The sequence below is a fragment of the Thamnophis sirtalis genome, unplaced genomic scaffold (genome assembly GCF_051295495.1).
Source record: "Thamnophis sirtalis isolate CommonGarterSnake01/CBP01778 unplaced genomic scaffold, rThaSir2_p1.2 scaffold_8, whole genome shotgun sequence".
NCBI classification, from domain to species: Eukaryota; Metazoa; Chordata; class Lepidosauria; order Squamata; family Natricidae; genus Thamnophis; species Thamnophis sirtalis.
This window is the reverse complement of record NW_028261388.1, coordinates 64,127,283-64,151,979: the sequence shown is the minus strand read 5'-3', so window position 1 is coordinate 64,151,979 and position 24,697 is coordinate 64,127,283. Positions and strand designations below refer to the sequence as shown.

Sequence of the window (24,697 nt, the reverse complement as noted above, 5' to 3'; positions counted from 1 at the left end):
TACATTCCAGGAGGGAAGAATTTTATGGCTGATGCTTTGTCCAGGCTCCTGCAGTACAACAGTTCAAAGCTCAGTGTTGTCCAACCTGTCATTCCCACAAGGAGTCTGGCTGCTCCTGTTGTCACCAGGAGTCAGACAACCTCTAAGTTAGAGGGCACACAAGACTTTATCTCTGAACTAAAGGGGGCCCTTACAAAGGATGAATGGTTCCAGCAACATATGAATGAATGCACCATGAAAGATGGATTGACTTGGATTGGTGCAAAATTATACGTCCCTACATCCATTAGAACCACCGTCCTCCAACGGGCTCATGACTCTCGCATGGCCAGACACTTTGGGTTCGTCAAAACCTTGCATCTCGTTAAGAGACAATTTTGGTGGCCTTCATTGAAAAAAGACATTGAGTCTTATGTGGCTAGTTGTTCCATTTGTGCCGCTGCAAAACACCCTCTGGGAAAACCCCAAGGGTTGCTCCAGGCGGTAGCTCACCCGGAAGCCTCATGGAAAGAGTTCATTGTTGAACTTCCGGAGAGTCAAGGAAATACAGTAATCTGGGTTGTTACTGACTTATTCTCCAAGCAAGTTCATTTCAAATTCAAGAGCCGAGGTGGCGCAGTGGTTAGGGTGCAGTACTGCAGGCCACTTTAGCTGACTGTGATCTGCAGCTCAGCGGTTCAAATTTCACTGGCTCAAGGTCGACTCAACCTTCCATTCTTCCGAGGTGGGTGAAATGAGGACCCGGACTGTGGGGGCAAGTTACTGACTCAATTTGCTAAAAAATTTGTAAACCGCTTAGAGAGGGCTGAAACCCCTATGAAGCGGTATATAAGTCTAATAAATAAATAAATAAATAAATAAATAAATAAATAAATAAATAAATAAATAAATAAATAAATAAATAAATTTCATTCCTTGCTCTAAGATCCCATCCGCCAAATCTCTGGCTAAGATGTTCATCTCGCATATCTATCGTTTGCATGGGGTGCCGGACCGCATCATCTCAGATAGGGGTGTCCAGTTCACCTCGCTATTTTGGAAAGAATTCCTGAAACTGATTGGCTCCACCCAGGGCTTAAGCTCCTCCCACCATCCTCACACTAATGGGGCCTGTGAGAGGACTAATTCTGTGCTGGAGAAATATCTTTGTTGCTTCATCAACTACCAGCAGGATGATTGGGTGGAATTGTTGCCTCATGCTGAAGTGGCATACAACAATTCTGTGCACAGTAGCACGGGCTTTACCCCTTTCCGTGTTGTTTACAGGCAAGATTTTGTGCCCATCCCAGAGATTCCTCGCGAGAAACCACAAGTGTCCTCACTCTCCGAGTGGAATGATCGCCTTCAGGAGATGTGGCCTTTGACGCACCGGGCGCTGGATGCTGCACACCACGTGCATAAGAAACAGGCGGATAGGAAGAGGTCTAAACCTCATGACTATAAGGTTGGTGATCGGGTTTATTTATCCACTAAGTTTCTTCAAACGACTCAAAAGTCGAAGAAATTGGGCCCAAAATATGTTGGCCCGTTTCCAATTGTCAAGATCATCAACCCTGTTTCTGTCCGTCTCCAATTGCCTAAGCATCTCAACCGGGTTTATCCTGTTTTTCATGTTAATCTCCTGAAACCGGAACATACTTCTCCGTTGAGGACTCCTCTTCCGCCTCTGCCCGCCGCACTTTTGATAGAGGGGGAGCAGCATTTTGAAGTCCGGGAAATTTTGGACTCTCCTAAACGGAGGAACCGTATTCAGTATCTTGTGGCTTGGAAACATTTTCCCCCATCACACACTGAATGGGTTGACAAGTCCCATGTTCGAGCTCCTCGTCTGCTCCGCAAGTTCTACTCTACTTACCCTGATAAACCCTGATTTCTATGTGGACTGCTAATTTTCCCATTCCCCTTTCTCTCTTCTATGTCATGTTGTTCATTTGTTTGTCTGTGTTCTTTCGTTTCTGCAGGTTTGACCATCCTTTTCTAGAGGAGGGCCGGATGTCAGCCTCTGCTTCGCTGCTTTTCGGCTGCCATTGAAACGGGGAGGGGGGCATGGTATTTGGGAGGGGAATTATTATGTACTGGAGGATTGTTATTAGGAGCTGTCCTGACCATCTATCTGTGCATGTGGAAGAAGGGAGTTTCCTGCCAAGGCCAACTGTCCAGCATTCCAGCCTGAAGCCGCCCAGAGTCCTCCGGGATTGGGCGGCCTATAAATAAAATTAAACTTGAGATTTGAAACTTGAAACTTTGAAGACATCTCCCACCTGACGGTTGGGTGAATTATTATTGGACTATGAAATGGGGTGCCAAGGGGAGGGGATTGAATTATACATGATATCTATTGCTTTCACGCCTTTTTACTCAGACTCAGCTTTGCTTTGCTACTCATCATTTGTAATTAGTAAAAGTACACTTAATTCTAAAGCATGGAGTTGAGTGGTTTCTTTCTTGATTATTAAACGAAGGAGGACCTGACATCATCCCTAGTATGGTATTTTCCATTTTTCCATAATCTCCTTAAATCCTTTCTCCATGATATCTTTTGTATTTTGAAAAAGTAACTCCATTTTTTAAAAAATTCCACTCATTTCTTCCTTATAAAATATCTTATTTTCTTTTAAAAGATTCAATTTTTGTCCAGCAATCTGAGAACTATTTATTCAGTCTTGAGTTTCCCTTCAAGGAGTGCACAAATCCCAGTTCTTTATATCCCATCCATAAACACTCAGTCCATTTAACTAGTCCTAAGATTATCAAAAACCTCTTTGCATATCTTTGCAGGTTCAATCTTTTATCATAACATTCAAGCGTCCTTTAATTAAATAGTTTCCTCATTTTCACATTTGGGTCTCCAGTAGTCAGGATATTCACTGTCCTCCATATAGGTATTTCTAAACTTGTAGTTTCCCCTTTTGTCTGCAGGGGGCACTCTTAAATTTTAGTATTGCTAGTCAGTTGTTATTTTCAGTTGTAAAACAATTATAAAAGCAGAATACATTTCGTAGGTAAGAGATTCCAGCATTTTAAAATGCCTTCCCAGCATCACTTCTTTCCAATTTAAGAGTTAAATTTCCTGTATATTTCAAAATTTATAATTTTTCTCTCCTGCACCTTCCATTTCCAGTCTGGTGTTTTATCAGAATGCCTGGACGCCACTTAAATGCATGGTTCTGAGTGGATAGTTCTAAAATGTCCCTTGCAGTTAAATTTAAAGCAAATGGGAAATCCTCTCCCCCAGTTCCAACACAGTTCACCTACTTTGTTCCAGCACCAGTCTTAGTTGTTCTTTGGTTGTCCCAGCTTCCTGACTTTAGACTGTCTCTTCTTCTTGCCATGGCGAGAGGGAAAAACAACCCCAGGCCAGACAGGAGAGCTCGACTCTCCTTGACCTCACAGGGTACCCCTCTTTGCTTCACCACCCCTACAGGGCGGCTTTGGCTCCCTCTAGAACCCACAAGCAGGAAGAACGTAGCATAGGGAAGGGGGAGACCGTTCCCTGTGATGTCAACTAGACAAAAGTTTTTCAAGGATTTATACGATATGGACTTCTAAAAATCTTGCAGATAAAATTCTACAAACAGATATTTTACCCAAATCTTTTTCTGATCATAATCCAGTGTTTTTGGTTCTTAGAAGAAAGTTTTGAGTTTCAGATGGAAATTAAATGAATATTCTGCAAAAGCAAACAATAATAAAAGACTGTAAAAATAAACTACATGAGTATTTCATAATAATTTAGGTAAAGGGACAACCTTAACAATTGTGTGGGATGCTAGTAAAACTGTTATGATGGGTTATTTTATAAAGTACAATCACTTAGAGAAGAAAAAAATCTCAGGAAAAGATGCAAAAGATATTGGATAAAATCAGACAGAAAGAAATTGAATTGCAAAAGAAACCTACAGATCCAAAAACTTTACATCAAATTAAATTGCTACGACAACAACTATCCATGTTAACACTACAAGAAATAGAAACAAAATGGAAGTACACAAAACAAAGACACTTTGAGTTTTCAAATAAACCAGGGAGATGGTTGGCATATAAACTGAGAAAGGAAAGGGGGGAAAACAATGACTGAGAAAATCTGTAAAGGCTGCAATATAATAATAGATAATAAACTTATCAAAAAGTCCTTTCATAACTTCTATTTCAATCTGTATAAAAGACAGGAGTTAGATATGTCAAAAATAGATGAACATCTTTTAAGACAACAGCTGCCTAAATTATCACAAACTCAGAGATAACTTATGAATGATCCAATAACTGTCTTTGAGATATTAGAAGCCATTAAAAAAATGAAATCATGTAAAAGTCCAACTTAAAAGATGGCCTTAAAAGCCAACACTATAAGCACTTTGAGGATGAACCTTTTCAATCACTAAAGAATACAATGAATGATATATTAAAAGGGAGAGGGAAGATATCTCAAATGTGGAAGGAAGCCAATATTGTGTTGTTACCGAAGGGTCAAAATGTTACAAAGACAAAAGATTACAGATCAATTTCATTATTAAACTGGACTATAAACTCTTTGCTGCAATTTTGGCAGAAAGACCAAAGAAGATTTTACCAGCATATATACATATACAATCTTGCTTCCTGCCAAAAAGACATCTAAAAGACAATGTGAGGACTGTTTTGAACATTATTGAATATTGACAATATCATAGTGAGAAACAGGCAGCCTTAATGTTTTTAGATGCAGAGAAGGCCTTTGACAATTTAAATTGGGATTTTATGTTTAAAATGCTAGAAAAAATGGACTTTACACATCACAGAAAGCAAAATTGTCATAAATGGTGACTTGATTAACTCATTTAAAATTCAAAAGGGCATGAGACAAGGATGGCCCTTGTCGTCTCTGCTGTTTATCTTGGTGTTGGAAGTTTTGAATATAAGACAAGATGAGAAAATAAAGCCATCACTGGATTCCACCCTATTGATTAATTTCTGACCTCTCTCCAATCTTCCCTTTTTGGGGAAGGTGGTTGAGAAGGTGGTTGCATAGCAGCTCCATAGGTTTCTGGCAGTGATGTGCAGTGAGGTTTATGGCTGGTGAGGCAGCAATTTTTTTAGACTTGTGGACTTCAACTCCCAGAATTCCACAGCCAGGCATGCTCAGTTCCGATTTAAAGCAACAGCATTTGTTTTTCTCCTTTGCTAAATAAGTTTCCTTCTTTCTTTTTCTTCTCCCTTCCCCTCCTTCCTCTCTCTCTCCCTCCCTCCCTCCCCCCTCTCTCAAACACACACACACAAAGCTGCACCAGGAGGATGAAGTTTGAATTCCTCCCCCTCCCTCCAACCCACACATACCTTTTCCAGCTGTTTCAGAGAGGATTTCAACTCTGCTCTTGCCTGCCATCATGAAAAGAAAAAAAATGTAAAAGGAAAAAGGCAAGAGCTGAGGTAAGGCTGAGCTAGTTGCTGCCAGAGTCACCGTGGATGACTCTGCTTAACTGTTTAAAAAAGCCTCTAAAAAGCACCCTCTATAGGAGGAGGCAGGAGAACAACATGCCTCACCTACGTCAGGAATTTTTCGGCTTTTAACCCTTGCTTAACTCTGCTCGAGTGATCATAAAAAGTCAGACTAGATGAGGCACCTCATTCTCCTGCTGCCTCCTATAGAGAGTGCTTTTTAAGAGGCTTTTTTAAACAGTTAAGCACTAAGCAGAGTCATCCATGGTGACTTTGGCAGCAACTAGCTCAGCCTGACCTCAGCTCTTGCCTTTTTCCTTTTACATTTTCTTTTCTTTTCATGATGACAGTGGTGAGGCTCTGCCTCCCCTGCCTCCTCTGCCTGCACGTCCCTGGTTTCTGGATGAAATGGATAATCTTGACCCCTATTAATCAGGATTCAGACCTGGATTTGGGATATAAATGGCATTGGTCGTACTTTTGGATGATCTCTGACAGGAGTGGGATGGGGGTAGTACATCCATCCTTGCTTTTCTTGACCTCTCAGTGGCTTTCAATACCATTGACTGTGGTATTTTCCTGGGGTGGCTTTGCGGGGTTGGGTGTGGGAGGCCTTGTGCTATCCTGGTTTACTTCCTTCCTCTGCGACCGCTTTCAGTCAGTGTTGATAGGAGGGAAGAGATCCAGCACTCATCCACTGCTTTACTGGGTTCCACAGGGCTCAGTACTCTCTCCACTCCTGTTCAACATTTATATGAAGCCTCCTCCGAATTCCATCTGCCGGCCAATGTCGGCTGGCAACTCCTCGGGGGAGGGCCTTCTCTGTGGCTGCTCTGGCCCTCTAGAACGATCTCCCCATGGAGATCCAGACCCTTACTACCCTCCTGGCCTTCCGCAAAGCAGTTAAGGCCTGGCTGTTCCGGCAGGCCTGGGGCAGTTGAACTATCCAGCCCCATTCGAGGTTACGGCTGTTGTAGAATTTTAATCTGTTGTTTTATTTTTATTTTTTGTATCCCTTCCCTTTTTATTGTGAGCCGCCCTGAGTCTCTCGGGAATAGGGTGGCATACAAACTTAATAAATACAAATACACTGGGTGAGATCATCTGTCACCATGGACTGAGGTATCACCAATATGCTGATACTCAGATATATGTCTCAGCCTGTGGTGAATTAAGTGATGCTGTGTCCTCCCTCTCACAGTGCCTTGAGGCTGTTAGGGGATGGATGAGAAGCAATAGGTTAAAACAAAACCCTTGCAAGACCAAGTGGCTCTGGGTTTGGGTCTCGTTGGCTCAGGGAGAATTGCTACCTTTGGTCTTGGATGGGGTGGCACTAGTCCAAACAGACCCTTTGCGTGAGTCTAGGGGTTTTCCTAGACTCATGACTCCTGCTCCAAGAGCAGGTGGTGTTCATGGCCAGGAGGGCCTTTGCGTAACTGCGAGTTGTGCACCAGTTACCCCCTTTCTTGGACCAACAGTCCCTACTCATGCCCTAGGACTAGTCACTTCTTGTCTTGACTATTGCAACATGCTGTACATGGGGCTGTCCTTGAAGAGCATCCAGAAGCTCCAGTTGGTGCAAAATATAGCTGCCCGTATGGTTTTATGCAGACGCTGGTGTATCACCTCTCCTGTGGGAGCTGCATTGGTTACCAATTTGCTTCTGGGTGCAATTCAAGGTGTTGGTTGCCACCTTTAAAGCCCTTCATGGCTTGGGACCATGTTATCTGAGGGACCATCTCTTGCTGGTCAAATCTACCCAACCCATCAGAGTGGGGAGGCAAGGAATGTTGCTGGTCCCATCCCTGAGGGAGATACACTTGGTAGGATCCAGAAGAAGGCTCTTCTCTGTGGTGATTCCCTCTGGAACATCATTTCCTTAGAGATTAAAATGGCCTGAATCTAATACTCTTCTGGAAGGTGCTGAAGACTTGGTTCTGCCAGCAGGCCTGGAGAACACAGAGCAGGATGGAGCCCATTAAATGGGTTGTGTGATCTGCTGTCACCAGAGCAGGAGTGATTTTGTTATATTTTACTATATTAATTTATTTGATTCCTTTTTAGTTTTTATTGTTTTAAATTTGGTTTTATATTCTGTAAGCCACCTTGAGTTGCCATAGGCAAATAGGCAGCAGTACAAATTCAATAAATAAATAAATAACCACCAAGAAAGAAGTTTATAAATTGAGGGCATTTGCTTGATTTGGTTATATTTTTGCAAGACCCCCCAAAAAAACATAGAACATTTGATGAGGAAATTTGATGTGTTTGGCGCTTTAGTGGGTTTTAAAATAAAAAAAGCAGAAAACAACAATGTTGATTAAGAATATATCATCTCAGGACAGTGATATCCTGACCAAAAAGTTGGGTTTTAAGGTTGAGAAAAAGGTGAAGTACTTGTGGGTTATGTTGACAAACACAAATATAAAATTGTTCCAAAATAATTATGTGCCTCTTTGGAAGAATATTAAAAAGCACTTAGAAAGAGGGAACAAATTCCATTTATCACTATTAGGTAGAATCTTTGTAATTAAGATGAATGTTTTACCAAAGATGTTCTTTCTGTTCCAGGCATTACCACTACTTGCAACTGATAATCCATTTAAACAATGGCAGAGGGGCATTTCCAAGTTGGCAAGGGAAAAAAGCCAAGAATTAGATACAAGTTATTGCAAGATGCTAAGGAAAGATGGGGTTTGAAATTGTATTTTGATGCATGATATGTGGCCTGATTAAAAGAGTGAACCTCCAGAATAAGAGGCTACTTGATTTAGATGGCCATAAATTAAGGTTTGAATGGCACAGTTATCTACGGTATGACAAAGTTAAAGTTAATGTTGATTTCAATAATCACTTTGCTAGACATGTCATATTAAAAGTTTGGAATAAATATAAAACAAGGTTCTCTATGATGTTGCTCTTTGGGTGTCTCCTCAGGAAGCTTTTTAAAGAAAAGGAATGGTGGCGAAGCCAGTCTGATGGACTGATGGCAAAATAATATCTTTCAACTTCAGTGACCCTACCCTAAAGTTGAGGTAAGAGCTGAAATTAGAAAGGCTATGTTTGCCACTGGTTTACATATCAACAACTAAAAGAAAGATTTAAACTACACAAAAAGAGTTATGGATTTGATTTTGTTAAAAATGAATTAGAAATCTTTCTCTGTGGTAGTGATGAACATATTATTGCTAAGATTTATAAAATGTTACTGAAACTGAATTTGGAAAGTGAACATGTAAAACACTGTATGATTCAATGGGCAAGGACCTTTGGCTATACTGTGATGCTAGTGATGTTCCACTTGAAAACCATCAGGGATCCTCTGTTAAACCCCCTACAATTTGCATACCAAGCAAATAGATTGACAGATGATGCTGTTAATATGGCTCTGCCCTACATCCTACAACATCTTGAATCTCCAAAGACCTACCTAAGGGTCGTCTTGTAGACTTCAGTTCAGCATTCAATACCATCATACCGGACATTCTTCTAACTAAACTAAATCAGCTAGCAGTACTTGAGCACATTTGTAAGTGGATTACAAGCTTCCTAACAGACAGGAAGAAGCAGGGGAAGCTAGGCAATATCACATCAGATACATGTACATTGAGCACATGAGCCCTCCAGGCCTGTGTGCTCTCTCCACTTTTCTTCTCTCTTATATACCAATGACTGCATCTCAAATGATCCATCTGTTAAACTACTGAAGTTTGCAGATGATGCAACAGTGATTGGTCTCATTTGAGACAACAATGCATCCACAGATGGGAGGTTGAACAACTAGCCTCGTGGTGCAACCGGAACGATCTGGAACTGAACACACTCAAAACCATAGAAATGGTGATAGACTTTAGAAAAAACTCTACCATACTACCACCTTGTACAATACTAGACAACATAGTATCAACAGTAGAGACCTTCAAATTTCTAGGTTCTATCATATCTCAAGACCTAAAATTGTTATCTAACATCAAAAATGCACAACAAAGAATGTTCTTTCTGCACCTATTCACCCAAACCAGTAGTAAAAAAATGCTGTAAAAAGTTTTTAAAAAGGTTCCAATAATCAGCTGTGCCGCACAATCACCAGAATCTTTTTTTAAATTTTTTAAAAACTTTTTAAAGCATTTTTTTTTACTACCGGTTCAGGCAAACCAGCCTGATCCAGTAGCATTTCACCCTGGGCTAAAGTAATATCTATCTCAAACAAATAAATAGCGTGTGGCCTTGATTCAGTGTCTACTGACAGACACATTTCACAATAAAAAAAAATTACATTTGTCTCCAAATGCTTGGAGTAAAGTTAAACAGATTTTGATTGGCTATTGACATTGCTATTAATCTTGCCACTATATTACACTGCATGAATGGATGTATATATCCTAATACCTTGTCACATCTGTGTAGCTTTCCACATTAGAACACTTAAATTTAGTGTGCCAATATGCCCTGCTGTTGAAGGTGTTCATGGAGATATACTAATATTCTCCATTGAAAGGTTTGATGCATATATTTGGATCCTGAAACCGAATCAGTTGCACATTGGCTGTTCAATTGTCCTATACATCCTTCTTACAGATTGAAGCTAATTCTTCACTAACTATAATTCACATAGGTAAACCCCAACAGGGACTGTGTATTTCTACTAAATTATCAGAATTCAGTTTCCAGAAAAGTGAATCAATTCAGTAGTATAGCAACTGCTGTTTAAAAAAAATCAAGCTTTTCTTGGTTTCTGTTATGAATAGGGCATTTATGCTTGATGTTTTAATTTTTTTAACAGTATATACACACCACATACACACCATTAAAAGAGACAAAATGAGGCAGAGATAGACAGCCAAAAGGAAAATTGCTTTAATTACAAGTGAATTTATAATAGTTTACCTACCTGTGACTGTGTATGAGTGCATTGACAGCCAAACCATCAGACCAGCTATTGGTAAAATTAAAAACATTGACCTGTGGATAGTTCTGAGTTGATTGACGAACCCAGCTTAACAAGATCTTTTCACTGTTTGTTTGTTGCAGTCCAGCCATGATGCTTTTCATAACATTTTTTACCTAGTTTACAACACAGAATTCCAACATTAGCTATATTTATGAAGTCAACCCACTTCTCTTCCGTAAACCCAGCTTTTTCAATTTCATTTTTAGCCATGGGGGAAGGGGGGGAGGTTCAGCCCAATTATTCATCAGGTCTAATGCTCTCTACTGAGAATCTGACAAATTGAAATAAAATAAATCATTTCTACACATTTAGTGCAGTAAAACTATAAGCTGCATGATATTCCAGTGGAAAATTATATTCCAACCAATCCAAGGGTCCGTTTATTATTTCTATGCACAATATCTATATTGTAATGTGCTGTTCCTTCCTTTGCAGCTAGCTCCAGTCAGTGTAAGGTGCTAGTAATGAACTACAAACTCCTATAAAACATTGGGCTGGGGTACTTGATGAATTTTTCCCCATTTACATCTACAGATCCAATCACTTCTGGCAGAAAGAATATCCACAATGTCATCTAAAAGGATGAACGATAAGAGCCGTTTCTGCCAGAGCATCTTTTCTTTGGAACATCATTATTCTGAGGTTAGACTAGCTCCAGGAGACCCTGAAGACATGGTTTTGCCATCTGGCCTGGGGATCTATTGATGTAGTGACACCAAAGTGGTTATATTATTAGAAAAATGAATGGTGATCTCCCAGAGATTATGTTTTTAAACGTTTTAATGTTTTAATGAGTGCTTGTTATTATTATTTTTTGAGGTGGGACTTTTTTATTTTTAGCTTTGTAAGTCACCCAGCATCATGGAAATAAAATGGGCAGTGACATAAATTTAATAATTTATAAATTATAAATAAAGAGCTATATTAGTGTTCTTTGTTTATTACTCATACTTCCTACAGCTCTTCTAGAAATAATCATTTGATACCTGCCAGTGGAGAATTATACTCCAGACCAATCCAAGGGTCAATTTATGATTTCCATCCACAATATCTATACTGCCAATATTTACCAGATCTACCTGTTAGAACAAGACAAAACAGAATAAAAGATAGAAATTAAGAAATATAAATGTTTTTCTTTGCAAGGTAAAAGTAATAAAGCAGAAGCAAATGGGTTTATATTTCCAAGCGAATGGCACAATATATTATTGCTGAATTAATATAATCAGACTTCTAAAAGTCATATTTTTTTTAAATGTATACATTCAGGGTAGTGTCTATGTTTGCATATTTATCTACCATTTAACTTGTAGAGAGGAATAAATCTAAATAAATCTAACAAATATTTGACCATTTGTTGACAGAATGCAAACATTTGAAGTCATTAAAGGAAAATGAAATTGGCAAGGATATAATATATTACAAAATAAACATAAACTTAAATGATTAAATACTTTTTAATAAAATGTTTTGGCAGCATATTGAAAGAAAGCTTGCAGAAACAATTATATTTATAGCTCTTTTCATAATATGCATGTTTTTAAAAATCCAGTAATGATAATTCTGAAAGTATAGGAAAGAAATTGAATAATAAAAGTAGAAACAATACATAAACATTTCATTAATTTGTGATTAATATAAAATATTTATTTTATATCATCTCCCTTGTAAATATTTTGTAGATATTATTTTGCATAAGTGCTCAATCCAGACTACTTCATCTATGATCTCCCATATTTATCTGTCCAAATAGTAGGATTCTATGAGTTGATATATTTCTACAAGTGCCAACTTGTAGTGTCAACATAAAATGTGCAGATTCTCCTTCATTTGAGTCTTCCATTTAATTTTCATACCATTAACTTTCAAAACTCAAACAGCTTGCATACAATTTTGCCCCAAACATTTCCTTAACAGGACTATGTTTCTATATTTCTTTACATTATCATATATAATTAGATGAAGGTTTTCCAAATACTTCATATCTGGATCTATTACTAATTATTCTAACCAAATTATTTTCTTATTTGATCCCTGGGTATTGCCTAACCTATAATTAACACTTCCATTGCGGTTCCTGCTCCATCAATCAGAAACTCACACTTCTTCATTAGAGACAATTTTTTTATCCATTTAGGGCCATGATGGCGAACCTATGGCACACATGCCAGAAATGGCATACAGAGCCAGGCATGCGGAGATGTCGCCTATTGTTCTTCCAGGTTCTGGCGCACTAGCCAGCTGGCCTTCACATGCACAGGGGCACCAGGAACTGAAAGAGCAGCTGCCTGATGCACTTGCGTGTGCCAGGAAGATATTCCAGTTTCTGGCACGCACATGCACGCCGGCCACCTGGTCTTTTGGTTTCTGGTGTGCATGCACACGTAAAGACCAGCTGGCCAGCGCGTATGCATGCACTGGAACTCACAAGGGGAGCAAGAGCAAGGAGAGCAGAGCTGTCAGCCAAGATGGCAGGGCCAGGGCTTCCCTCTCTCCCTGCCCAAGCGGTCTTCTTGCATGGCCCCAGCCTTACAGCCTGCAGGACTGCTGTGCATCCACGGTCTGGAGTGCCTGGCCAGCTCAGGTGAATGGGGTAGCGGGGCAGGGTATGCTGGCTGGCAGGCTGGCCATCCACCCACTGCTCATACCTTTGCGAGGAGACAGAATGTTGGTCTTACCAGAACGTGTCTTTTAGGTGATGTGGAGGGAGGGGTCACGGCAGGGTTTTATCACAGCCTGTTTGGTCTGTTAGACTGAGAGAAAACTTCTTAGCCTTCAGCTATCCCATTGGCTCCCAGTTTCCTCGATGGCGAACAGTGTCCTTATCTGTGAACAAAACACACAGAGACCCCAGGAAAGACCTCCTGACCCTCCCCCGGACCCTAACTCAACTAGCTAGGGTGGGAACGTGACCCCTCCCTCCACATCACCTAAAAGACATGTTCAGGTAAGACCAACATTCTTTTTGGTGTAGAGGGAGGGGTCATGGCAGGGACATACCTAAGCTACAGTCCCAGGGAGGGAAGAAGGACCCGGGGGAAGGGCGACTGCCACCCGTTGAAGGACCCTTCTACCGAAGGATGCCTCAGCCGAGGCATAAACGTCCAGCTAGTAGTGATGTATAAACGGAGTCAGAGAGGCCCACGTGGCCGCTCAGCAGATGTCTTCAAATGGGGCCCTGGTGGCCCAGGCAGCAGTCGTGGTGGCGCTATGCGTAGAATGGGCGGTGATGCCTGCAGGGGAAGCCTGACCTGATGCTTCATAGGCAGCCATGATGGCCTGTCTCAGCCACCTCCCTATGGTGGATGAAGAAACCCTAGATCCCAGGGACCCCGGTCGAAAGGAGACAAACAAAGCCTCTGATCTGCAAATTGCCACAGTCCTTCTTAAGTAAATCCGGAGAGCCCAGCGAATGTCCAGCCTATGCCAGAGCCATTCGCGTTCATGGGATGGATGCGGGCAAAAATTAGGCAGAATAACCTCCTGAGCCCTATGGAATGGGGTATTCACCTTCGGGAGGAATGCGGGATCTAGGCGGAGGATCACTCTGTCATGATGGAACTGACAGAGGTCGTCCCTAGAAGAGAGGGCACCCAACTCGGATATATGCCTGGCTGAGGTGACAGCTACCAGAAACACCACCTTAAGGGTGAATAGGCCCAAATGAACTGTCCTAAGTGGCTTGAACAATTCCCCTGTCAACGCTCTGAAGACCAGCGGGAGATCCCAGATGGGGAATCTATGGACAGGGGGCGGACGGAGGTTTGCAGCCCCTTTCAGAAAGCATTTAATGAGGGGCGCATGGGTATGAGAGCCCTCGCCCTCCAAAACCGTGGCTAAGGCAGTCACCTGTCTGTGCAAGGTGTTCTGGGACAGACCATTCTCGAAACCCTTTTGCAGGAATTCCAAGACGACGGAGATAGAGGCTCTGGAAGGATCAAGGTCGTGGCTAGAAACACCACCGCGCAAACGCCTTCCAAGTGGCGTAATAAATTCTGGTGGTGGAAGGCCAACTAGATGCTTCGATAGTGGCAATGACCCCCTCGGACAGATTAATGCTCCTCAGGAGTTGCTGCTCAAGTGCCAGGCAGTCAAGTGGAGCCACTGGGGCTCCGGGTGTACCAGGACGCCCTGACACATGGTGATTTCCTCCCGAGGTATCCTTCAGGGTCGGGAGACCGACAGTTGGATTAGGTCCACAAACCAAGGTCTCCTGGGCCAGTAGGGGGCAAGTAGGATGACCTGAGCCCATTCCCTGACTATCTTCCTGACCGTCCCGGGAATGAGGGGAATGGGAGGGAATGCATAAAGTAGGCCCGCCGGCCAGTGGCTCCTGAGAGCATCTGTGCCCTCTGCCTCTCGGGACCAGAACCAGGAGAAGAAGCGCGGTAGTTGGGCGTTTCTGGGTGTGGCAAATGTCCACCACTGGGGTGCCGAACCTCTGGCAGACCTTCAGGAATAGTTCTGGAAAGAGCTGCCACTCTCCATTGTCCAGGGTCACTCGGCTCAACCAGTCTGCTTGGTGATTCGTCTCCCCGGAGATGTGCTCTGCAACTATGGAGGCTAGGTGTCGCTCCGCCCACATCCCCAGCTGTCGGGCCTCCTGCCACAAGGCCTGGGAATGTGTCCCCCCTTGTCGATTTACGTGTGCCTTTGTGGCCACGTTGTCCGTGAGAAGTAGGACGTGTTGGCCCTGAAGTTGACGCCAGAAGTGTCAGAGTGCTGGCCGCGCCACTTTCAGTTCTAGCCAGTTTATATTGTGGCGAAGATCCGCGGCAGACCACGACCCTGGGCCATGTTGGAATCCATTACTGCCCCCCAGCCGAAGAGGCTCGCATCCTTTGTTACGGTTACTCTGTCCAGCTCCCAGAATGAGCCCCCCCTTTGTACTGCTGGGGATAGCCACTACAGGAGGGATGAGCGGACTTCTGATGTCAGGTGCAAAGTCCGGTTGGAATTGCTCAGGTGCCTCTTTTGGAAGGGGATCAAGGCCCACTGGATGGATGTAGGTGCAGCCTGGCCCAAGGAACAATCCCTATGGAGGATACCATATTGCCAAGTAGCTGAGACAAGGTCAGGATGGAAATGGACCGCCTTCTGCAGACCGAAGATACTAGTTGGCGAAGACTGGCTAGGCATTCTGGGGAGAGCTGCACTATCCCTGACTCTGCATTTATGATCGTCCCCAGATGAAGGATCTGTGTGGATGGGGACAGATGGCTTTTCAGGAAATTTACAGAGAACCCCAGGGACTGGAGGCATTGGATGGTGAGCCGGAGACTGCGTATTGCCTGATGGAGGGAACCTGCTTGGACCAACACGTCATCTAGGTAGCATTGGAGTCTCACCGGTTTTGAGCGTAGGTGAGACGCCAATGCTGCCAGGACCTTCGTGAAGGTGTGTGGGGCTGAAGCCAGACCAAACGGGAGTGCTTGGTACTGGAAGTGGCGTTCTCCGTGGGAGAACCGCAGGTATTTTTGATGTGCCTGTAGTATCGGGATATGTAAGTAGGCCTCTGTCAGATCCATGGAGGCCAGGAAATCCCCCCGGCGGATGCCCTGGAGAATGGTCTTTAGAGATGACATTTTGAACCGTCTGTAAACCAGATACTGGTTCAGACATTTGAGGTCCAGGATGGCTCTCCAACCCCCCGAGCTCTTGGGGACCACGAATAGGTGCAAATAGTGACCTTGTCCACGTTCACAAGGAGGAACCTCTTCCACCGCCCTGGGAAGAGGTTCCTCCTTGGGAACGCGGACAAGGTCACTATTTGCACCTATTCGTGGTCCCCAAGAGCTCGGGGGGTTGGAGAGCCATCCTGGATCTCAGGTGGCGGCGCTCTGGGTTACTGGATGGAGGGAAGATCTGAAAGAGATTCGGAGGAGTGGAGAGGAATTCCAGCCTCAGGCCATGGCGAACTGTGGCCCTGACCCATGCATCTGTGGTGAATCTGTCCCATTGATCCGCATATAGAGCGAGGCAGCCGCCTATGGGGTGACTAGGGTTCGAGTCATTTCCCCCATTTCCCCCGCAAAAGGGCCGCTTAGATTGTGGGCGGTACCTGCTGTGGCCCTGATAAGTGGCCCACTGGAACTGCCTGTCCTGTCTGAAGGTCTGGAATCTGGCCTGATTATCATGGTCTGGGCCGCTAAACAATGGTTTGTGGTAGGGGTGGGGACGGGATTCTGACTTTGTAGCCGTGGAAAGTAGCACCTTCTTCTTCTCCTTATTCTCTACCAATATCGGGTCCAGAGCCTCCCTGAAGAGGTTTGGGCCTGTATATGGCACGGTGGCCAGGTTCCATTTGGCCTTATTGTCCATCTGCCAACTTCTCAGCCAGAGCAGGCGGCGAGAAGTGACAGATGTGGCTAGGGTGCTAGAGGAAAACCTGACCTAAAGTGGTGTCAGCAGAGTATTATGAGGCTGCCATAATTTTGGTGATGTCCTGATGGAATCGCTCGTCTTCTATCGGGATACGGTTCTGGAGTTGGCACAGCCACATCACTGTAGTACGGTTAAAGTACGATGCTGCGGCTGCGGCCTTAATTGCCCAGGCCGTGACATTAAAATTTTTCCTGAGGGTAAGCTCCGCCCATTTATCTTTGGGCTTCATCTTGTCCACCATGTCCCCTGATACGACTGGGGAAGACGTGACAAGAGCCGCAATCGGAGTGTCGATTGCAGGCAACTGCAGGGCCTGAGCGAATGCCTTCTCCACGTTATAGACACGACGATCATTGCTGCCCGGTGTGAAGAAGTTAGCGGGATGAGACCAAGGCCCTTTGAGTATCTCCAGAAAAAGGGGAGGAGTCGGAATCTCCTCTTTATTGACGGCGGTGTTGGAGAACATCGCTATGTCAGGATCCCTGGGAGGTGGAACAGTGGGATCCCTGGTCCCTATTTTAGTGGTTTTGCGTGCCTTGTGAAGCAAGGTCTTGAACGCTGCGGGTGGAAGAAAGTTAGAGGAGGATGGGGAATCCGGAGTGGAGTCCTCATCATCGGAAAACCCCATATCATTTCAGTTTCCATCACCCCGCGTGGAACCCTCGCTAACTAGGGAAGGAGAGACATCCCTCGACTGAGACCTTGACGAGTAATGAGACTTGGCATGGTAAGAAGGTTTATCCCTCTGCGCAATGCCACGAGATATGGCAGTTGAGATCAACCTCTTGATACTCTCTGGGAGGCGTTCTAGATCCTCCATGTCCTGATAGGGATCTGGATCACGTTGATGAGACCCAGGATGGACGCCCCTAGAGGAACCCTCCAAGGGATCTTCAGGTGCATGTACCTGAGGTAGGGGGGACCCCTCCCTCCTAGAACTGATGTAGGATCTGGATGGGGAAGCTGATGGGGAGGAAGGACTGAAGCGACTCTGAGGAGAAGGTGAGTGTCGTGGATCGGGTCCTACTGGGGACCTAGACCTGGATCGGGGCCTGCTGGATTGGGCCTGTTTCTCTGCCCTAGCAATTGTCTTCTCCAAGGTCTTTTGCCTACTAAGCTCATCCTTTTCAGCCGCTCTGGATGGTCTTGTGCTAGCCAGTGGCTTAGGTGCAGTAGACCAGGACCTGTGTTGGTCTGGGAGGCTCTCCACGCCCACAAAGGTTAGGGTGGCCTCTGCTGGCAGAGAGTCGGCCCTGTCAGCCATTTTGTGGCACTCACACATCCTGAAGAGCTGCTCCAGGATCGACAGTCTCCAGCCAGTTCTTCTTTAAGACCATCTGGTACAATAGACCAGGACCTTAAACTCGTCAGTAGACTGGAGTCTCTCTGCAAGGCTTGCTGATGCGTTTACGCAGAGGCTTAGGTGCAGAAGACCGGGACCTGAGTTGGTCTGGTACGGTAGACCAGGCCCTGCGAGGCACATTTGGGCTAGGCCACGTGTCAATTTCAAAATGGCAGCCAGAGCTCTGTCGGATTTTTTTTTTAATGCTCCACTTCGCTGCCCCTTGAAAGTGCTAGCCGCTGGTGGCTCACTGAGGCCTCCACAAGCTTCTGAGGACTCGGAGGGAGCCTGCAACGAAGGAGTGGCTGGAAATTCTCTGCTAGGCTCGGCTGGGTTGCTGGTAAGGTCGAGGAGGTTGTGGCAGTGCGTGCGATGCGCTCAGTGCCCCCTCACCTCTTTCATGCCAAAAAGCCTCCAAATCGAGCCACCCGTGCTGTGGGCACTTCTGCGGCTGCAAACAGCCTTCGGCACCCCCGACAATGGCCCCGGGGATCAGCACAGGGAGCCTGGCCCACGGAGGGAAAGAGGAGCTGCCCAACGGGCCTTCCCCACCGTTTTAGGGCAGCAAGAACTGTCCTATCTGGGCACAGCCAAATTTGCTCAATTTAAGCAATTTAGACAATTTAGAATAGTAAATTGTAGAAATCTCACTAGTAAAAACGTTTCCTGCCTAGAGAGCCAAATCAACAGTCCTAGGACCAGAAAGACTGAAAGGAAACTGGGAGCCAATGGGATAGCTGAAGGCTAAGAAGTTTTCTCTCAGTCTAACGGACCAATCAGGCTGTGATAAAACTCTGCCGTGACCCCTCCCTCTACATCACCGGAAAAGGTGGCAGTTCTCACACTGCTACTCCCGGTCAGGATACTGGAGCAGGAAAAACAGGAGGAGCCGCAGTCGGGGAGGCAAGTTGCTCCATGAGGGCCAAAGGAGAGGAAGCATGGAGATGCCACTGAGGGGTAAGAGGCGCGCTAACCAGGAAGTAACCGGGAAGGGGAGGGGCTGCACTGGTTCTCAGAGGTGGGCTGGGAGAGTGATTCATCCCGCAGAGTTGGGGAAAAGCTCTCCCGCCTGCTGGCCCCACAATCCAAGCCCCGGGAACACTGATGCCCCTTACCTCCAAGGCCAGGCAGAGCTGGCTCATGCGCACTGGATAGCTGGTGTTCACATGTGCATGCACACCACAAACTGGGAGAGGAGGTGGCTGGCATGCATGCGCATGCCAGAAACCAGAAGTTCATCTGTTTTTTCAGTTTCTGGGACACATGCGCTTCAGCACTTGGTGCCAAAACGGATATTGCACGCTCCCATTAGCCATTACTGATCTAGGGAGTCATTTACTACATGTATCATGCAAACATTTTCCTGAGACTTTCTATTAATACATTATTCCTCCCCTCACTTCTAGAGCATATCAACACAAAGCTGACAAGGCTGATACCCACATTATATTCATTTTATGCATCAGCAATTATATAGCATCCTAAGGAAATATTTGATACCAGACTGAAATATCTCTGTGGTGCTGATGTGAAGAGGAATATTGGGCTCAAGGATATAAGATTTGACTTTTATTTCAGCTTTCTTTTTCAAATTTTACAATATCATTGTGGATTTTGCAGATTCCACTTTTTATAAGAAGAAAGTTCAATATGGAAGTCTAATACAGTATTTATGCAGTCTCCTGTTTGTGAATAACAGGTTCCCCACAAAACAAAGAAGTATTTGAAACACAATGTTCAGATAATTACAAATAAGAAACTGGCCCATCAATCTCTTCGAAGCTGCAGCTGCTTTCTGACATAATTTCACAATGCCATCATTAAATATGAAATATTAAAAAGTAACTATTTTATGGATTGTATAAGAAAACAGAAACATAAATATATATTTTTATAAATATAAATTGAGTAAACAGTTTTTAAAACCATTTCCTGAACATATTGCAGTTTGAAGCCATATACTTCAATCTCTCATATTTCATATAATTATGCTGAATCTTATCCATCATGAAATGTATTTCAGAAACAGCTTTGTGTTTTTTAAAACCCTGTGTGCATTATGGATTCATGCAAATTATTACTTACGTTATTTTTCTGCAAGACTTGTAGTGCTTTATTGACATTGTTCAAGGCATGAACTCTAGTGGAGCCCTTTTCTTTCCCCTATAAATATAAATAGCTATTTTCAATTATTTTTTAAAAATTATTCATGTATTTAATATGTTATGACAGAAAGCTTACATCAACTTTGTAACAACCAACAAGAGCTTAAAGAATATAAATCCTTATTTTAATAATATATTTTCACTACTACATTTATTGGTGACTATATTTAATCAGGGGCCTGTAAACTGAAATCGATTGTATTCCTTCCATTATAAGTTTAAATCAAACTAACAGGTTTGTCAGTTTCTTTCATAAAAATGATTGAATGACAATATAAATACAGTAAATAAATAAATGACAATCTATTCTGTTGAGTCAGATGAGACAGAAAATAAAAGGGTGGTGGTAGAATTAATGGATATGTATGTATGTATGTATGTATGTATGTATGTATGTATGTATGTATGTATGTATGTATGTAGTGTCACAACCCCTGGTATGCCCAAATATGGGAGGAAGCATACTGCTTCCATTTTCTGTCTATCGGCTCATCACAAGAGACCATCACGACAGGAAGCCATTATTTTTACTGTTGCCTTTGTTACATTTGTGTTGCATTTGTGCTGATAAATAAAAAAAGGGAGACTAGTATAGATCTATTTCAAGCTATTTAGCTCTCATCAGCTAACCATACCCTTACTGGGATTTGAACCTGTGCTGTATTACATATTAAGCAGTTGTGTTAACCACTAAGCCACAAGGTTCTCCTCCTTTATCAGCTGAGCCAGTGAAATAGGTATGTATTTAGTGTCACAACCCCTGGTATGCCCAAATATGGGAGGAAACATACTGCTTCCATTTTCTATCTATTGGCTCATCACAAGAGACCATCACAACAGGAAGCCATTATTTTTACTGTTGCCTTTGTTACATTTATTTATTTATTTATTTATCAGCACAAATGCAACACAAATGTAACAAAGGCAACAGTAAAAATAATGGCTTCCTGTCGTGATGGTCTCTTGTGATGAGCCGATAGACAGAAAATGGAAGCAATATGCTTCCTCCCATATTTGGACATACCAGGGGTTGTGCAGGCCTCGCAGGGATCAAAGGCAACTGCTGGGATCAAAGGCAATGTGTGAGGCCCTTTTGTCTCTCCGCAGCGTCAGCGTGCCGTTCTTTGACAGTGTGACTGCTCCGATCCCTAATTAGCTTGGAGAGGTCAGGTAAAGGCCGGCAAGGCATCTCCCAGCAGCAATCGGCCTTTCACAATATGGGGGGGGGAGGCATTTGAAGTATTTGTATTTGTATTTGTATTTCCTTTATTTGTATGCCGCCCTTTTCCCTGGGGGGACTCAGGGCGGCTCACAATTCAAAAAGGGAGGGGGGGGAAAGACAAACAGTATTCCAATATGGAAACAATACAACATATTAAAAGAGAGCACAACAGTCACACAATTCGGGTGGGGTTGGCTGGTTGTCAGCCCATGATCCTTCCTCCCCCTTTTCACACCTGTGGCTCGAGGCTAGCAAAAACCTCAATGAGCCTCTCTCTTCAAAAATATTTTTTTTAATTTTCTTTTCATAACACACGCTCACATGTATACTATACATAGCCCTTATCATATAGTATTAAATAATAGTTACATCAGTTCCTCTTGTCAACAATGCCCCCCAAAATAGAAACCCATTATAGCTCTTCTGCTCTCCATACACCTCTTTCTTCTACCACCCTCCAACTTTCTGTCTTCCTTCCATCATCCCCCTCTACTCTACTTCCCCCCCTCTACCACTCCTCTCTCCACAATCCACTCCCCCCCATCCTTCTCATCTCCCCCCCCCTCTCTCCCATCCCTCTCTGCCCATCTTTCTTCTTTCCCACTCCTCCTCTCCTTGGTGTATTTCCGCTACATGTCAATATGCTTAGCCTATCCTATTTTTAAAGAAAAAGTAATAATAGTAATAGTAGTAAGAATGTAAAATAAAGAGAAGAGAAAAGAAAAAAAAGAAAGGAAACAGTATACATGTGATGTCAGATTACATTGAAATCTAACACCTCTCATCTATCCTGATATATATCCCTCCCCCCCACCCTCCCCCTGACCCCCACAACCTACCCCCCCCCCGGCTTCCCAGAACCCGTACACGGTATAGATTTTTAACAAACACAGTCTAAGATATATTGGGGAAAAAAGGAATGAGAAATCAATAACATCTTTACATTGAACTTAGCTCCTCCTTGCTAAACTAACTTTAAACAATTTAAATCATTCCTGATCTTAAGCATAGGCTATCTGGAATTTCTTAGTCCCATATTTATTTTGTATATAATCAATCCATTTTTTCCAGTCTCGTTTATATCTCTTATTTGAGTGGTCTTTAAGATATGCAGAAATTTTAGCCATCTCGGCTAAATTTGTGACTTTCAATGTCCATTCTTGGATTGTAGGCAGGTCTTCCTTCTTCCAGTATTGCACCACCAACAGTCTTGCTGCCGTTATTAAGTGCAAAATCAAGTTGATCTCTATCGCTGTACAATCAGTAATTATACCTAACAAGAATGACTGAGGAGTAAACTTTATCCTTTTTTAAAGAATATTTTGTATAATCCACCATATTTTTATCCAAAATGCCTTAACCTTTTGACAAGTCCACCATATATGGAAATATGTAGCATCGAGAGAACCACATCTCCAACATTTGGGTTGTAAATTCGAATACATAGAAGCCAACTTTTTAGGATCTAAATGCCATCTATAGAACATCTTGTAAAAATTTTCTCTCAGATTTTGGGCTTGTGTAAATTTCACATTTCTTACCCAGATTCTTTCCCATGTGTCCAACATTATTGGTTCTTCAATATTTTGAGCCCACTTTATCATACAATCTTTAACTAATTCTGTTTCGGAATCCATTTGTATTAATACATTATATATCCTCTTTATATGCATTAAACTTTGATCTCTTATTTGTTTAAATAGATTATCCTCAACTTGCATGAAACCAATTTTTTGATCTGTTTTCCACCTGGCCTGTAACCACTGTTCCCTCTAAGGTGCGCGCGTGCGCGGCCGCGCACATGGAAAGAAATCCCCGCGCAGAAGTTTCTAACTGCCGCGCAGAGATTTCTACCAAAGCAAACGTGGGGAAGTCCTTTGCAGGCGGCTAGAACTGGCCTCCCGCAAAGGACCTCCCCAGTCTTGTTTTGATGAGCCGCCAGTCCTCTTGCTTCTTCTCCGTCATCAGCAAAGCTCCCGCTGGCTTCCCGGCCCATGGCAGTGGTGCCTCTCCCTCCACGCGGAGCACCTGAGCTGGCTCCCGCGTTATCCCTCCCCCTTCCTCCTCTGCCATGCTTTTGAGGCCGCGGGAGCTAGTAGGAAAGCGGCGGAGGTGGAGGCGACGGCAGGGGTAACCCAGAGCCCAGCTGACTCCACCTCCGCCGCTTTCCTACTAGCTCCCGCGGCCTCAAAAGCACGGCAGAGGAGGAAGGGGGAGGGATAACGCGGGAGCCAGCTCAGGGGCTCCGCGTGGAGGGAGTGGCACCACTGCCATGGGAGGAGGCGCCAGCGGGAGCTTTGCTGGTGAAAGAGAAGAAGCAAGAGGACTGGCGGCTTTGAAATGCAACCCCCTGGTCCCGCCGGCCGTGGATTTGATTCGGCATAAGTGGGGGCCGAACACATGCTGAGCCGACTTTGCGCAGTGAGGCAGAGTAATTAACCCCCCACACAAAGAACGTGTGTGTGTGTGTGTGTGTGTGTGTGTGTGAGAGAGAGAGAGAGAGAGAGAGAGAGAGAGAGAATTGGATCAAAATTGGTGGCCAAAGGAGTGGAGGGAAGGAGGGAGGGAGGGAAGGAAGGAAGGGAGGGAGGAAGGAAGCCCTGCCCCCTGTGAAAAAAACTGAAGATGGAGCAGTGAATGAATAAACCATAAAAGCAACAAACAGTTAATGCGTAAGTAAGCTGAGGAGCAAGTTCTCAACTAAGGAAGCAATATAAGAAAGAAATATAAAAAGCTCAATATGCCAAAACACTTATTTTAGTCTTCATTTAATTACTTGTATTGTAGTCTGATGTAACGTCTTTTTAAAGTTAACGTTAGTTAGAAAATATAGGGTACAAAACTTAAATAATAAAAAAATTGTACATTCATTTTGAAAAATAAATGCAATACTTGATTAATTTCATATCTTTATTTAAAATAGTTTTGGCATGGCATATGATTTTATTGACTCTGTTGGAAATGATGTGGATGTTGTATCTGATTCTGAGGTATATATATTCTTAAGTAACATAACATATAGCATATTGTCCAAACTTGCTAGACTATTTAATTGATCTTACTACTTTAAAGGGGGAGAGTTTCATGATAAATTATTTTATTACATTTATGTTGCATTTATATATTATATTTATTACATTTATATTCCACATTATATATTTGTATTGTTATTTTAGTGTATATTGTCAATTTCGATAGATATTATATTGATATATCAA

General features: G+C 43.4%; 1 protein-coding gene across 6 annotated transcripts in view; it reads right to left on the bottom strand.

Annotated features, from left to right (window-relative positions):
- The window catches only part of DMD (dystrophin), a 1,286,665-nt gene that overhangs the window by 1,065,580 nt on the left and 196,388 nt on the right, over positions 1 to 24,697 (bottom strand). For all 6 annotated transcript variants that reach the window (XM_087721810.1, XM_087721811.1, XM_087721815.1 and 3 more), the window contains exons 4-6: positions 20,178 to 20,255; positions 11,353 to 11,445; positions 10,307 to 10,479 (exon numbers count right to left, since the gene is read on the bottom strand). In XM_087721810.1, coding sequence (XP_087577936.1) covers positions 10,307 to 10,479; positions 11,353 to 11,445; positions 20,178 to 20,255 — 344 coding nt within the window. The remainder of the gene's footprint in view (positions 1 to 10,306; positions 10,480 to 11,352; positions 11,446 to 20,177; positions 20,256 to 24,697) is intronic.